The sequence below is a fragment of the Eublepharis macularius genome, chromosome 6, assembly GCF_028583425.1.
Source record: "Eublepharis macularius isolate TG4126 chromosome 6, MPM_Emac_v1.0, whole genome shotgun sequence".
Taxonomy (NCBI): domain Eukaryota; kingdom Metazoa; phylum Chordata; class Lepidosauria; order Squamata; family Eublepharidae; genus Eublepharis; species Eublepharis macularius.
The window spans coordinates 130,639,060-130,656,116 of NC_072795.1; the positions used below are offsets into that span (position 1 = coordinate 130,639,060).

A 17,057-nucleotide genomic window follows, 5' to 3' on the forward strand; every position below is an offset into this window, starting at 1 on the left:
CCTTCACAGGGAGGGTTAAGATTTTATACACCCCTTTTTTCAGGCCGGCCCAGCCTCAGCCATATGCCTGGCGGAATAACTCTGTCTTGCAGGCCTGGTGGAAGGATAGTAGGTCCTGCCGGGCCCTGATCTCAGTAGACAGAGCTTTCCACCAGGTGGGAGCCAGGACCGAAAAGGCCCTGGCTCTAGTCGAGGCTAGGCTGTTTGTCCCCTGATCGGAGTGTCCTCTGGGGAATATATGGGGAGAGACTCTAGGGGATGGGAAGGCAATGGGTCAGCAGTCTTCATCCAGTAATCCTGGGAATTCATCCACAGAAGGTAGTTTGTCTTTCTGATAGGACTTGCTGATCAGGCTTGATATCAGAGCATAGGCCGTAATGTCAGTCGTAGGAGCTGTAGTTCACTCCTGGGTGTCTGTGTTCCTCTTTATTTTCAGGTGGGAATGACGTCTTCAGCCCCTCCTCGCCTCTCATAGAGAAAGAAAAGGTGGCCACCGAACCGATTGCAGAGGAAACTCACAAACAGCACGCGGGTGTCAGCCTGTTTGATGACGATGACTTTCAGGTCAAAAAGAGAGACTCCATTTCAAGTAAGCTGCTCAGTTAGTTTCTTTCATTCTTTGCCTCCTTTGGGGCAGCAGGAGACAGGAAAGCTGCAGTAACTGCTGTTACCTGGTGTGGCCTCCAGTTGCCCTTTGCTGTTAGGTTGCTGCTTTTATAAACTGCCCTGCTTTGTTGCCTTTTAGTAGCAATGAGAGTTTTCTTGGCATGGGGGGAGGGAAGAGTCACCTGCTGTATTTCAGCATGACACACTTCCGTTAAAAGGGCCTTGCCACAAGGTAGCAAATCTGGCTTTGTGATTGTTTGCGCTTAACTGGGAGCTGCCCCCAGTCCCAGCATCCAGAAGAGTCATAGGTTTTCTAAAAATGTTATTTGTCTCATTCACACCTTACATTTTTAGGGGTAGAAACTAGGGGTGTGCACCCTGAAAACATTCGGGTTTCCTGCTTGAGGTTTATTACTTGGAAATACCTAAAGAAAGGATTCGGGTATTTGAATAACTTCAGAATGCTCTGTAAAGTTACGGAACATTCCAAAGTGATTCAGAGGGCTGGGCTTTCTCCCAGCACCTCCACCCCTCATCCCCCACTTAGTCCCCCTGTCCATTCTAACCCACTTACCTGGCTCAGTGGGGAAGGCCAGAGCTGTCTCCTCCAAGCTCGCAGGGCTGCGGGGAGGGCTGGAGCCACTGCTGCTGCAGCCGGCGCCAGTGCGCCTCCTCTTCCAGGTCCGCAGCAGCCCACAGGGCGGCCAGAAAAGCCAGAACTGGTGGGGTGTGGCACTGCAGGGCAGTGGGGAAGGCCTTTTTGGCCTCCTTCACTGCTGTGTGGGCCCGCAGGGAAGGCCGGAGTCACGGCTGCTGCACTGCCCTGCTGCAGCCTGCAGCAAGCAGCATGGCCAGGGTAAGTGGGGGTGGGTGGGGGACTGGGGCTGGGCGTTTGGGTAGGCGCTTGCAGGCGGCAGGAAAGGGGCCCTTTAAACTTCAGCTGTCAGGTGGGGGAATCCTCCCTCCGCCTGCCAGCTGAAGTTTAAAGGGACCTGCTGCTTGCAAGAGGCAGGGAAAGGGCCCTTTAAACTTGGGCCCTGAAGCTACCCGAAGCAACCCGAATGCTTCGGGGAAGCTTTGATTCGGGAATTCCAAATCTTTACAGATCAGAAACCAGAAACGCACACCCCTAGTAGAAACAATGTGGTGGAGAGTGCCCTCAAGTCAGAGTTAACTTATGGCTACCCCTGGTGGGATTTTCATGGCAAGAGACTTAACATAGTTGGTTTGCCATTGCCTGCCTCTTCAACCCTGGTCTTCATTGGAGGTGTCCTCTCCAATTACTAACCAAGGCCAACCCTGCTTAGCTTCTGAGATCTGGAAAAGGAATGTCGGGAATATACAATCAACAAGGTCTTCAAAATTTATAACCAAATTTTTAGTGCAAAGCATGCAAAAGTGCAATGTGCCAATCAAATAAATATAATTTATACATACAAGTAATAAATATGAACATTCAGTAGTCCGTATTATTCATAAGCGAGCAAATAGATGGGAGCTGCAATAATGCTCCCGCTGGAAATAAGCGGAGAGTCTTCAAAGAGAGGGAAAAGTGATCACAGTCCAAGTCAAGATGAAAAACTGACGTGCTGACGGGATTATGCTTGCATATTATACCATTCTCGTTTCGTATTGACAACTTCCTCCTGGGCACAATTATTGGAAGATCACCGTCCTGATGGTCTCCAGCTTGAACAGCTCACCATAAAGTATTCACATTGCTGGCATAAATTACCCTTTGTCACGGACATCCATGATAAAGGGACCTGCTGCTTGCAAGAGGGAGGGAAAGGACCCTTTAAACTTGGGCCCCGAAGCAACCCGAATGCTTCGGGGAAGCTTTGATTTGGGAATCCCAAATCTTTACAGATCAGAAACCAGAAACACATACCCCTAGTAGAAACAATGTGGTGGAGAGTGCCCTCAAGTCAGAGTTTATCCTTTATCACGGATGTCCGTGATAAATTACCCTTTATCACGGACATCCGTGATAAAGGGTAATTTATGCCAGCAATGTGAATACTTTATGGTGAGCTGTTCAAGCTGGAGACTATCAGGACGGTGATCTTCCAATAATTGTGCCCAGGAGGAAGTTGTCAATACGAAACGGGAATGGTATAATATGCAAGCATAGTCCCGTCAGCACGTCAGTTTTTCATCTTGACTTGGACTGTGATCACTTTTCCCTCTCTTTGAAGACTCTCTGCTTATTTCCAGCGGGAGCATTATTGCAGCTCCCATCTATTTGCTCGCTTATGAATAATACGGACTACTGAATGTTCATATTTATTACTTGTATGTATAAATTATATTTATTTGATTGGCACACTGCACTTTTGCACGCTTTGCACTAAAAATTTGGTTATAAATTTTGAAGACCTTGTTGATTGTCTATTCCCGACATTCCTTTTCCAGTTTCTGACTACCCAGGGTTTCCCTGCTCTTGTCGTAGCTTCTGAGATCTGACAAGATCAGGCTCATCTGGGCTATGAAGTACAAAAGCAAGTTCTGAAATCCTCTGGTTGCATTCCCTCTCACCCCTTTTTGCTCCCTTGACCTTTGTGTTTAGTACCTTGGTCCTCAAGTGAACCTCTGTGCCTTCCCCTGAAACAGCTAAACCTGCTGCTGATCTCTTTGGTGACGTCGAAGAGGACCTGTTCAAGGAAAAGCCAGATGGTGCCAGGGTGGTAAAGGATGCCCCTAAAGAAGCTGAAGGATCTAAAGGATTGATAGCAAAAGACAAGGTAATGCAGCCCCAAGAAAAGGGACAACCTGTCCCTTCTTTAGCATCCAGGTTGGACCAGATGTACAGGGCTTTAACCAAAGATTGGTCAGCAAATATATCTCAGTTTGTTGCAGAGAATGACTTCTTACCCTTGTGCATCTGAAGAGGTGAGGCCTGGCTCATGAAAGCTTATGCTGGAATGAACTTGGTGCTGTTTTGCTTCTCACATGAGTGGTGCAGCTTGTTCTCCACCTGCAGTAACTCTGCTAGATAACTGAATTGGGGGGGAGGAGGTGGCTGTTCTGAACTTCAAGAGCTGGAGGCAAACAGGTGAACTGCAGCAGTAGTGTGGTATGCCTTGAGGGCTGGGCTCACTCTCTGCAGCACCTGCTGATGAGTGGTACAAACCTGGAAGAAGCAACATCGCTCCTCTTCCCATCACCTGGGCTCAGTGACTACCATTGTTATTAAGTAAGTTCCGTACTTGTGTCAATGGGAGCTGGCCCAGAGTTCAAAATACTTGAATTTAGTATCAGAAGAGAAAACTATAAAAATCAGCATGTTAAAAAGGAGCATTAAGAGAGAGCAGTCCTTCTGGGATGCCTAGAGAACTATTTATACTCACACTAATTGAGCCAAGGGCGTTTTTTCAGCAGGAATGCAGTGGAACGGAGTTCCAGAACCTCTTGAAAATGGTCACATGGCCGGTGGCCCCGCCCCCTGATCTCCAGACAGAGGGGAGTTTAGATTGCCCTCCGTGGAGTTCTGGAACCTCTTGAAAATGGTCACATGGCTGGTGGCCCCGCCCCCTGATCTCCAGACAGAGGGGAGTTGAGATTGCCCTCCGCGCTGCTCACCGAAGGGCAATCTCAACTCCCCTCTGCCTGGAGATCAGGGGGCGGGGCCACCAGCCATGTGACCATTTTCTCCGAGGGCAACCCACTGAGTTCTGCCACCTCTTTTCCCAGAGAAAAAGCCCTGATTGAGGCCATACCTTGGATTAGGAAAGGTACTCCCAAGTGCAATGCAACTGTGTGGCTAAAGACCCAAGTCAAAGAAGCCATGCTAACCAGTACATGTAACTTGTTGCTGAACTTGGTCTTTGTGCCAGAGGACTGGAAATTAGTAAATGTTACATGGATTTTTAAAAAGGTGTCCAAAGGGACCCAGGAAATTACAGGCCGGTTAGCCTGATGTCTATTCCAGGGAAATTAGTGCAAATTGTTATTACAGATTGAATTATTAAGCACTTCAAGGGATTAGCAGTACTGCTCCTGCCAAACCCCGCCTTGCTAGCCTCATGCAGTTCTTTGAAAAGGTTAACAGGTATGTGCCTAAGAGCGATTCAGAAGACATTATACCCTTGGAATTCCAAAAGGCTTTTGATGAGGTGCCCTGCTAAAGGCTCCTGGGTAAATGTGGCCGTCACTGGACAAGTGGACACGTCCTCTTATGGATAAAAAATGTGTTAAATGACAGGAAGCAGAGAGCAAAATCCCCTAACTTTAAATTTAGACTGATGGAATTGGTACAGGCAGAGACTGAAAGAGGAAAGATCTTGGGGTTGTAGTAGACAGCTCAGTAGAAATAATGACTTTGTGCATCAGCAGCCAAAAAGGCAAACGCCATACTAGGAATTGTTAGGAAAGGTGTTTCCTAACAGCCAGTATTTTAATGCCCCTGTTTTTGATCTATGGTGTGGCCTCCTTTGAAATACTGCACACAGGTGTGGTCGCCATATCTCAAAAAAAGGTATTGCAGAACTGGAAAAAGCACAAAAGAAAATAACTAAGGGGGATGAAGCAACTTTTCTGATGAGGAGAAGCTGAAAACTCTGGGCCTTTTCAATTTAGTAACCGATTGCTAAAGGGGGGCATGATGGAGGTTTATAAAATTATGCATGGCTGAAGAGTAGAACTTTGCTCCCACTCTTGTAACATTAGTACTTGGGCACACCCAGTGGAGTTGATGAGCATTAGATGCAGGACAGAAAAGGTAGCACTTGTTCACTCGTCAGGTAATTAACTCGCGGCATTCACTTCGAGTGGATGTACTGTTGGCTATGAGTGTAGCTCGCTTTAAAAGGAGATGATAGAGATTCATGGAAGGCAGGTCCATCACTCGAGCTGTTGTTAATTGTGGTGTCTAAAGGGCATGTCCGTAGTCAGAAGACGCAAACGTGAATCCTGGTGCTAGGAGGCAACATCAGGAGAACCTTCTATGACCTGCTTGTTAGCCCTCCAGCCGGCCCCAACTGCTTGGCCACTGTGGGAAACAGGACCTTGGACCAGATGAACTACTGGTCTGATTCAGCAAGGTTCTTTATTTTCTTACCTGTCGCCTCTTTAACTTCCATGTGTTGCAGTCCTCTGTTAGATGTGGAACCTGTGAGTCTTGAGTGAGATCAGTCTTGGCTTTTCACTTCCATCTTTTTGGCATAAGATGCTTTGCAGAGGACAACTCTAACTCCAAAGGAACCCGTGGATTGTATCTTGCAAAAACCTTAGCAGCCGGCATCTATTTTTCTTGTGTTTGTGATTTAGAGTCAGCCGTCTTCCGCTCAAAACTTCAAGCCATCGATTCCAACCGTCTCCAAAGAACACAGAAGCCTGTTTTCTGACGAGGAAGATTCTGAAGTGAGTTTGTGACTCAACCATTTGACTATGCCCGATTACTTTCACAACCAGCTCCCGTGTATAATTGACTTGCTCCGTTGCCAGCATGTGAAATTGGTAACCACGACTGATTCGGTGTCTGATAATTTTAAAGTTTCAAAGGATTTGCTGTTTTTTGGAAAGTACGCTTTTTATTGTAACAGGAAACATGGACTGCCTGTTACTTTTTATATAACGCTTGTCCTCTTTCTATGCACAAATTGAATTTTCTATGCTCTGGGGAGACATTCTAAATTGGAAGGCTGAGAGAAATCCTTCTAATAAGGATCGTTCCCGTCTTTGGATGGCTGAGAGTATTCTTCATTAAGCGGAAGGCGGAAGTAACCAGGAATGACTTGCTTAAGTTGCTCAATAACTTTGCTTTAACCACATTGAGGAAAATAAGATTTCTATCCTGGAGCCAAACCATTAAAAATGGACTTCAATTCCAGTTCAGTTCAGCAGTGCTTTTTTAAAATTCTCCAGTTGAGGCATTTTGAACTGGTTTTGATCCGGTTTAGATCCATTTCATGTTTGCTGGGGAAATGTATAAAATGAGGAGGAAAGGAACTCAGTTTGGGGTGTGTGTGTGAATTAGAATCTTGTTCACCTTTTGCCTGCTTAATGTTGTTCATCACTTTGTTACATTGTCCGAACCCTCCCTTGGTGGCTGGGCCCAAATTTTCCCCTTGTGGCCCCTGTAAGAAGAGACTCGCCCCAGGATAAAATTATTGCTTAATTGGGTTTTCTTGGCAGCTTTGTTCGCGATTTCCTGGTGCTTAAGCTGAACTATATGTACGATCAACAGGTTACGGTTTCTTTTCTTCCCTAGGTCTTGTTTTTTAAATTAACTTTACCTGTATTGCATATAAGTAAAAAAAAAAAAAAGGCTTCAATGCCATGAACCTGCTAACCTTTAAAAAATCGAATAAGCAATATACAGCTATTCTGCTGAGGAGGAAACTCCTTATGTAGTGGTCAAAGGTGAAAACTAAGCACTTAGACCTGGCCATGGGGTAGAATAATAAAGTGGCTTTTTGTATTGATTAGCTAAACACCACCTTCCCCCACCTTCCAAGCTGAGCTCCTTTTCCACCCCTCCTTCCTTTCTTAAGACTGTCCCCCAATTTCTGCTCTTTGTGGTTTTATGGTTCAAGGGGAGTTCTAGTTCCTCCACTCACACTGGAGCAGAGGAGAGCCCTCATATATCCATGTCAATACCGTCCTCAGAGCCTGACTATTGGACCGCATATTTTGAAACTAGGGTTGCCCTCTGGGGCTGGGAGGTCTGCTGCACCCAGCAGGTCTTGCCTGCCAGCGCTCCAGTGGGAGAAAGGGAGAGGGGAAGTGCATTGGCAGGTGGGGACCTCCCTTCCTGAGAAACCCAGAAGCGACACTGCACTTCCTTGAGAATCACTGGATTGAACGGTTCTAGCATAAGAGACCTAACAAACAACGCAATCAAACTAGGATTGCAGCTTAGAAACAATAAATAAAAGAATCGGATATGGTTTGTCAAACAATACAGAGAATGAATTATAAAAGTAGAGAGTGATATGGTAAGAGCAGGCTAATACATAGAATAAACAGGTAATACATACAAGTAATATAGACTACAGTTCTGTTCCCTTTATAAAAGCACCTTCCTGGCACACTCCATTATGCTGAAACCCTATTCCCTGTATAAAAACTCCCTTCTGAACAGTTCAGTTTCACCTCATGTGTGGGATGACAGAAGTCTCGAGCCTTCCTGTCCTGCCCACACCAGCCAGATCTCAGCTAAGCCTCTGCCCAGAAGTCGTCTTGTGTTTGCTGCACTCTGCCAGTCATTAGCAAGACCCTTGGTAGTTGGAGAGTAGTGAGCGTGCAGCATACACACAACAGTGAACAGGGGTGTGGATGGGAACCCTTTTCACCCACTGGTGTTTTTCTGGACGCGTAGGAAGTCTCAGGAAGAAAGCCAAGAGCTGGTGTGGTGCGGTGGTTAGTGTCAAGCCTCAGATCTGGGGGACCCGGGTTTGAATCTCCTCTAGAGATGAGCATGAACCAAAATACGAACCAAAGTTCATCGCAAACTGGGCCGTTTTTTGGTTCACGAATCGGCAGTTCGTCCGAGCTCATTTCTGAAGCACTGTGACGAACCGCTATGATTTTTAGAGCAAGTCATATGGTTCGTTTTTCGGTTCGTCACTGCAGGCAGCCTGGCGCCAATCAATCTGTTACCTAGGCAGTGGGGTGGGGGTGGGGGGAAGGATGGGCTTTCTGCAGACCTTCTGAAGCCCTGGAAGTAACGAACCAAATGAACCAGTTTGCAAACCAGGCAAGTTCATGGCAGTTCGAGGTTCTTGAAATGAGATGAACCACGGACTGCAATGAACCACCATTTTCCCAGTTTGTGCCCGCCTCTAATCTCCACCCTGCCATGGAAGCTTACTTGCTTACACTCTTGGCCTAACCTACCTCACAGGGTGGTTGTTAGAAGAGAACGATATAGACTGATTTGTGTTCCCACTGGGAAGAAAGGTGGGGGGCTTAAATGAAGTAAATAAATAAGCCTTTGCCAGCTCTGCCCAGCCCCCAGCAATGTGTCATTCGCTCCGTCTTTGAGTGCTTTTAAATAAACAGAGATGTTCCTTAAACGTTAATAACAGATTTCTTTGCATCCTCCAGGATTTGTTTTCTTCCATTCAGTCTGGAAAGAGCTCAGGCTTACCCAGCAAAGGAGCAGCAAAAACGCCGCTATCTCTGTTTGAGGATGAGGACGAAGAGGTGAGGGATGCTTGAAAGCGGCTGGGTTTCCCTTCAGAATAAGGGAAAGCCTTGTCCCTAACTACTGGTGGCCTGCGGGGGGGAGTTGCAAAAGCCAGTTGTTTGTGGTCCGTTCCCGCCTGCCCCCGTTCTCAGGAGCATCAGTGGGGCCCCACAGGCCTGCCCGGTAAAAAAGGCGAGAGAATGTGGCTTTTTTTGGATGGAGTTAGCGCCAGCTGTGGCACATGGCCTACTTCCACCTGAGAGCTTTTCCTTGGGAGTGAATTGCTCTAAGAGTAAAAGCCTTGGGCAGCATTACCAGAACTGAATCAGCAAGGAGGGGAGATGAGAAGAGGGTGCAGACACAGCACCACAAAGGGAGTCGGCATGGCACGCATAGGATGCTGGGCGCTGACTTGAGCGGACCTGAGTTTAAATTCCCACTTAGCCCCTGAAGCTCACGGAGTCACCTTGGGACAGCTACTCTCTGCTTGCCCCACTTCACAGGCTTGTGATGATAATGAAATGGAGGAAGGCAGAGAAGGACTCATTTTTCCCTGAGCTCCTTTGAGGAGGTTGGGGTAAAAATATACTAAATAAATGTCAGAATCTGAATTTGGATATGATGCTGCTGGAAGAGGAAAACTGGGATTTGATTAGATCATCACGGATGTGGATTTTAACTCCTATAACTCTGCTGTGGCTGTGTGTGGAGCAAGCTGTCTCAGTCACCTGACCTGCTCCCAGTAACTGATTGGAACTGTATTATGGAAGAGAGCCTCATGAACAGGCCTAAAAAGAGTACACCATCTGGAATTTCATCCCAATGTCTTTGTTGTATGTAGAGGGTCCATGGCTTAGAGGTGGAACATCTGCTTGATAGGCTGAAGGTCCCGGGTTCAATCCCTGGCCTCTCCATTTAGAAAGGATCTTAAAAAAGCAGCGTGGAAAAACCTTTAACTGAGGCCTTGGAGAGGTGCTGCCAGTTAAAGTAGACCGCATTGGCCTTGATGGACCGTGGATCTGATTTAGTATAAGGTAGCTTCAGGTGTGGTAGTGATTCTATAGATGCTGCAAGAATGTTTAGTACTTCACATTGATTAGAGAACCAGTTTGGTGTAGTGGTTAAGAGCGCGGAACTCTAATCTGGAGAACTGGGATTGAGTCTCCACTCCTCCACTTGAAGCTAGCTGGGTGACCTTGGGGAAGTCACAGCTCTCTCAAAGCTCTCTCAGCCCCACCCACCTCATAGGATGTTTATTGTGGGGATAATAATAAAATACTTTGTAAACCACTCTGAGTGGGCATTAAGTTGTCCTGAAAGGCAGTGTATAATTCAAATGTTGTTATTGTTGTTGTTATTGTTATTATTATTATATGTATTTTTTCATGGCCAGAGAGCCAGTTTGGTGTAGTGGTTAAGAGTGCAGAACTCTAATCTGGAGTTCTGGGTTTGATTCCCCACTCCTTCACTTGTAGCCAGCCGGGTGACTTTGGATCAGTCACAGCTCTTTGGAGCTCTCTCAGCCCCACCCACCTCACAGGGTGTTTTGTTGTGGGGATAATAATGGCGTACTTTGTAAATGGCTCTGAGTGGGCATTAAGTTGTCCTGAGGAGCGGTATATAAATCTATCATAATCATCATTATTATGGTCCTTGTTTTTCTCATTTTACATTTCAGCAAATCAATAACAATTCCCTCCAGCTCTTCAGATGGTCTCTCCCAGCAAATTCATACAGGATTTAAACAGCATTGGGGGGAGGGGGAGGATGGAATCTTGCACCACCCATTAGAAATGGCCCAAGAGAGAACTGAAATCCATTAGCACCCCCACCTGACATCTCCCCTCCAGGAAGAACGAGGACCAGCTCAGGGCCCACCCCTTATGGGGAATCCAGGAGATACCATGGTTGATGGCATCAAAAGCCGCTGCGAGAGGATGCAGAAGATTACAACTGTGTGATTGGGAGGAGCCTGGGGGTTCAGAGACTTCTAAAGTCCCATCCCATCAAAGGGCAATGGTTGACATGGAGAGGGGGAGGACTGTGCCCGGTTGTCCTGAACAGCTGCTGTCCTTTGGGGCGGCTCTTTCGCAGCCACCATTGGAGATACGGATCGTTCACCCCTAGGGAGGCAGGGAAGGGATTGTTGCCGCTGGACAGTCAGGCTTTGGGGGGTTTAGGTTTTTTCCCCTTCTGGAGCCAGTCTGTCAGAAGCTGGGTTTAGTTTAGAAGTAGTTTAGGAGAATCCCCTGGCAGAACCTGACATAAATGATCCTTTCTTCTGTGGTTTCCAACATGCCTGCTCCAGTAGCTGTTGTGCTGCTAATCCATCACGTTAGGTGGGTTAAATATAGGCTATGAAGTCTGGACAAATCCCAGTGCTTGTACATGGCCCACACCCTTACTTGTTGTGTTTGTGTCTCCTTTTGTTAACATTATTTAAATATTTAGATTCTTTTTTTTAAATTGGAATTTGACAAGTTTCCGGTCCACATTTTCCTGGGAAACCCGCCTCCCTGACTCTTGCAGCAAATGAATTCTTCTGTCTGTGTCTCTTAGGAACTCTTCGGGTCTTTTCCTACGAAGGCACAAGCGTCCAAACCACCTCCAGAGAAAGCAGCCCGTTTGCTCTTCAGCAGCAGCGACGAGGAGGTACCAAGCGCAAAATGTATATAAAAATAGCTGCCGTTGCTGTTCTCAGCTAACTTGAAGTAGAGGTAGTTTTATGCACGGTTTTTAACTCTCATCTTGGAAGTTGTTTAGTGTCTGAGCTGACGGCGCTTGATGTTCCTTTCAGCCGCTCTGCTTCAGGGAGATGGAAACGAGAACAGAGCTTTCCCCTGAGATGCCCAGGAAGGCACTTCACCTCTAGATTAACACCTCTGCTTTGCTACAGACAAGGGTCAGCTCTATTAACAGTTGAGCTCATCCAAAGAGTCACAAGTGTTTTTATCGTTATCTACATTTCTTTGTTCTTTGCCCGTTCTTAGTTCTGAGGGCCTTGAGGAGGAAAAACCATTTACGTGAAAAAGACAACCGGATGTCCTGCTTGTGGTCACTGTTCTCCTCCTCCCATTTCCCCATCATGCTTGTGATAAGCCCATGGTCCAAGGTGGCCTTCTTCCCCTATTTGACACTGTGACAGTTGAGCCTTGGGTCAGAGAGGCTTTCTTTCTTTTTTCCTGCCTCTTCCTTGGTAGAGAGGGAGCAGGCTGCGATGACTCCTGATGTAGTAACGACACGAGACAAGATCTGGATGCAAAGTCTGTCCCTCCAACATGGAGGCGAGTGTTTTATTAAGAAGCTTTCTATAGCAACAATTGTAGCAACAGTTACACATTCCAAACCAGTTGCAGCCAACTACGCAAATATGCTGTGATCAGGCTTTTGTCTTATCTATGAAACATAGCGAGAGGAACACAGTGGACCTTTAAGACATGTAAGAATATTACTTAGAGTGTATGGGAATATTGTGCTCTGTGAAAGATGAGAGAGTTATTGTGAAACATTTAAACTACGTCCTGAGTCTTCCTGTGTGGCATGCCAACTGACCAGGAGATCAGCAATGTAGAAATGTAAAGAGCAATTAATGGAGGCTGTGTGGCATGCCTACTCCGGCCTACATCCTGAGATATGATGCAAATCATCCCCTTATTCCCTCTGTTACTGGGTTTTTGGGGGGGGGGTGTAGATTCTTCCTCACAAGGAGATTGGGGTGGAACATCTGCAGCCCCCAGAGACCAGGGCATTTCCTCTCTCTGAGAAGGAGCCCTCCTGTTTGTAAGGAACCATCAGTCTTAGCTAGGGTAAAATGGCTGAACTTAGGTTCAGATCGTGTTTTCAGGCACCAGCCTGGTCAGATACGTGCTGGCTAAACTCATCAACACCTGCAGAGCTGTCTCTGAGTTCCCTGTGAGTTGACCTTGGGAGCTTTTGTTTCCCAGGAAGCCTCAGTTTTTACTCCCTAGTTTCTCATACAGCTGAAACACCAATTAACCGATTTGCCCTGATTGGCCTTGGGTTGCTGTGTGATGGGTTGCTGTGTTGGGTTGCTGTGTGATTGGCCTTGGGTTGCTGAGTTCTAGAAAAGAGGGTTCTCAGCTCATCCAGTTCCCTTCTCTATTCATTCCACCTTGGCATGTCCCCATGCAGGACCACCTAAGCATGGAGGGGCAATGCATTCTGCCAGATGGGTAAGATGAGCAATGTATGGGTGCCAGTCAGAGATGCTAAGCTCTTGAGTTTTTTACTAGGCAGATTTTTATGTAGCAACAGTTAGCTTTCTTTTTTTATGCCTGTTGCCTCTGTGTGAGTTTTTTATGCTTTCTACCACTCCTCAAGCTATTAAAATATGTTTTAATCAAGCTGAGTCTGGAGTTTATGACTCAAACGTGGGTACACTCCAGAATGAAACTGGAGATTGGAAAGTCAAGGCCTTGGGTAAGGTAGAGCTTTTCAGTCTCACAAAACAAAGAGTCTCCCGCCTCCCTGATTTCTGGAATGGCTGTTATCAGCAACCAGGGTTAGGAGGTTTGGGGCCCCCCAATCTATATACTGTTCAGCAAGCTGTCGAGGAGTACAGCATAGATGTGTCTGGGCAGGCTTTTGATTGGGATTCCCCTGAACATGAAACAAGAGAGAAGTCTCATGGGAAAGGACAGCTGCCTTGTTAATCTCCATAGCAAAAATGGTACAGGGAAAATCTTTCTGCCCATTTCTCCTCCGATATGGTGGCTCCACCATCTCAGGTCTAGAAATGGGTTCTGGGAGGAACTGTTTAACAGGAAGTTGTTTAAAATCTTTAAATTCTTAGAGGCATCCTTTCCATGGTCAGACTAGTGGTCTATCTAGTCTAGCATCCTGTTTCACACCATGGCCAGTCAGTTACTAAAGAGGGCCAGCAATAGGGCATAGAGGTCAAGACCTTTTCCTGAAATTGCCTCCTGGTACTAGTGCACAGAGGTTTGCTGCCTTTGAATGTAGAGGTTGCCTTTAGTCCCCATGGCTTGTAGCCACTAATAGACCACGAATATGGCTAATCCCCTTTTAAAGCTGACGAGAACATAAGAAGAGCTTGACAGTCTTTGGGAGTGGGGCCGAGAGTGGCACCTGCATCCCCTACAAGCTGTTGGTCATGGCCCCTGGCCTGGCAATGGCGCTGCATCTGTGCATCTTGGGACTAGAGATGGGCACGAACCGAGAAAAATCCGAACTATGCAGTTTGTGGTTCATCACATTACACGAACCACAACTTGCCCTGGTTTGTGAACTGGTTTGTTTGGTTCGTGAAAACATCACTTTCAGGGCAGCAGAAGATCTGCAGAGTAGGGGTTTGCGCTTCCCGTTTCCCCCTTTAAAATGCCTGCCACTTTTCAGCTGATGGGAGGGGGATCCCCCATCAGCTGAAAAAAGCTGCCAGCTTGAAAGCAACAATACTTTTCTTGCATGGCAAGAAAAGTGTTGTTGCTTTCAAACACCAGCTGCTTTTTTTAGCTGAGGGGAGGGGCATCCTCCTCCTATCAACTGAGGTCCTTTTCACATTGAGACTTCAAAGCGTTTCAGTATCATTTCTGCTTCCCATGTTTGCAGGAGTTTGCTTATTCCCTGCTGGCTTTAAAAGCCAGGAAAGGATTAAATGGCTGGTCTTTCCCTTCCTCCTTTGGGGTCGCTCTCTCTTTTTTTTCCAAAAGCCAGAAAGGGTTGTAACAAGCGTTTTGCACAGCCCTTTGGAAATGAAATAGCTGGGAAGGTGGGAAGGGATGAAGCAGCAGCTTCCCTGCCACTTTGTTTCCAAAGGACAGTGCAAAACGCTCGTTTGTTTCTCTCTTTTTCAAAGCCTGAAACATGCCTGGGAGGGAGGGGAAAGGAGCCATTTAATCCTTTCCTGGCTTTTAAAGCCAGGAGGAATGTGCAGTAACATTGCAATGTTGCAGTATTACAAGTTACAACCCTTTCTTGCCTTTGAAAGAAAGAAAGAGAGTGCATACCCCAAAGGAGGAAGAGAAAGACCAGCCATTTGACCCTTTCCTGGCTTTTAAAGCCAGCAGGGTATAAGCAAACTCCTGCAAACATGGGAAGCAGAACAAATAAGTTCCAGTGCAAAAAGGACCTCAGCTGATGGGAGGGGGATGCCCCTCCTCTCAGCTTAAAAAGGTGGCAGGCCCTTTGAAAGCAGCAAGAAAAGTGTTGCTGCTTTTACACGCTTCGTATCAGCTGAAAAGCAGCTAGGTGAACACCTCTACTGCAGAAAGTCCATCTCCGGTTTCCTAGGAAATTGATTGATGGTGCCAGGATGGCTGCAGTGTTGAAACGAAAAATGGACCGGCCTAAAGTTCATCGTGGTTCGTCAGAAATGGGCTCTGATGAACCACCAGTTCGCAAACCACAAACCAGCCCAGTTCATGACGAATTTTGGTTCGTATTTCGGTTCGTGCCCATCTCTACTTGGGACTGATGACTCCATCCCCTCATGTCTTGGGATAAAGAGAATGTGGTTGTTGGGGGTTTTCCGGGCTGTATTGCCGTGGTCTTGGCATTGTAGTTCCTGACGTTTCGCCAGCAGCTGTGGCTGGCATCTTCAGAGGTGTAGCACCAACACTTCCAACTACTTTGTCAGACTGCACAGGGAAGCCATTGAAATTCACAAGCATAAGCAAAACTTCAACAGGAAAGAAGAAACCTTAAGAATGAACAGAGCATGGGCTCCAGTTCTGAAAAACACCAGGCCAACAAAACACTCCACACCCGACAATAGCCCTGCAGAGAAGATTAGCACATCAAGCACCAATCCATATGCAAAAGACCCTCCTCAGGATACAGTGAAGCCTCCCGCCATTAGCATTCCACACCCTGGGAAACTCTTACAGAATGACTCAGCTCAACCCCACCCCTCCTGAGTAGATACAAATGACCTACATCTTTTCCACACTGTGACACAGAGATCTCTGTCTTTTGGTGCTACACCTCTGAAGATGCCAGCCACAGCTGCTGGCGAAACGTCAGGAACTACAATGCCAAGACCACGGCAATACAGCCCGGAAAACCCCCAACAACCATCGTTCTCCGGCCGTGAAAGCCTTCGACAATACAAAGAGAATGTGGTTTTCTAGGATGCTCTTGGGCTGGTGTGTTTCACGGTCCCAGGAGACTTCCAGTTAATGTGGGTATTCAGTGATAGGATCTGATATGTCCCTAGCCGTGAGAATTTCAGGAAAGCAATGGAAAGGCTGTTTGAAAAGCAATAATGGTTGGATTTATTTATTTTTAGGATCATTGGAATACTGCTGCAACGATCAAACCTCCTGCGAAAAAGGAAGTGGCAAAGGCTGCAGTCAGCCACGCTGTAAACAAGAAGAGCCTCTTTGAGGAGGACGCCAACGAAGAGGAGGAGGATTTGTTTGCACTCACTAAGGACAGGTAATAGGTCTGGTGTCTGAAAGTCTCTTGGGACAGCTGTGTCTTATTTAAGTAGCATCCAATAGGGTGCTATTTTGACACTTTATATTTACTTGCATTATTGATAGTCCCCCTTTCTCACTGAGACTCAAAGTGGATTAAATTGAGTGAAAAGAGTATTGTTATGTGGCATAAATCTGTGTGGTGTTCTTTGCAAACCAAAAGCCAGGCCCCCTATTGCTTTGTTTGCCTATGGGTGGGAAAATTAGCTGCACTAAGGTGACATAAAACTCAGTTTTATTTAAATTCAGGTATTAACTGCAGTGAACATACAAATGCAGAGAAGAGCTTCAAGAACATCATAATGTAATTCATGAAAACTGTGCAAGAAAAATGGCCAAAAATGTTGTTGAAAAGGTTTAGAAGGTACTCCCAGAAACTCCCAATATTTAATACTGAGTAGAAGGGTTTAAAATGTCACCTATAGGTTTGAAAAAAGGAATATCATCTCTAGGTCATATATAATTTGAGATCCAATCACAGAGCTCTAGGGAAAAAGTTGCTATAGAATAGCAACCAAAAGTGTAGTATGTATAATTTCAAACAGATCAGAGAATCTGTAAGCAATGCCTATCACACAGAACGGGATAGAAGTTGTTCCATTTATAACAGGAACCATTTATAAAGGTTGCTTTTTCAAATTAACTATCACGTGACAATTGCCTAGAATAAGCGTCTTTGTTGTGTGTGCGTGTGCTTTTACCCTCAGTTTCAGCTTCCTTCTTAGTTCACTTGTGTTTTTAAATATTCCCTCTTTGAAATCAAATGTGGTCAGGTTGGATTTTTGGGCACTCTTCCATTCGCATAAACGCTGTCTGTATTATCACTGTAATTGCTGTTCTCAAACTGTGCAGTCATAGTTACG

General features: G+C 46.2%; 1 protein-coding gene across 1 annotated transcript in view; it reads left to right on the forward strand.

Annotated features, from left to right (window-relative positions):
• Positions 1-17,057, forward strand: part of LOC129332774 (WASH complex subunit 2-like) — a 74,866-nt gene that overhangs the window by 31,475 nt on the left and 26,334 nt on the right. The window contains exons 14-19 of the mRNA XM_054984013.1: positions 437-589; positions 3,220-3,350; positions 5,875-5,967; positions 8,656-8,754; positions 11,297-11,389; positions 16,005-16,153. Coding sequence (XP_054839988.1) covers positions 437-589; positions 3,220-3,350; positions 5,875-5,967; positions 8,656-8,754; positions 11,297-11,389; positions 16,005-16,153 — 718 coding nt within the window. The remainder of the gene's footprint in view (positions 1-436; positions 590-3,219; positions 3,351-5,874; positions 5,968-8,655; positions 8,755-11,296; positions 11,390-16,004; positions 16,154-17,057) is intronic.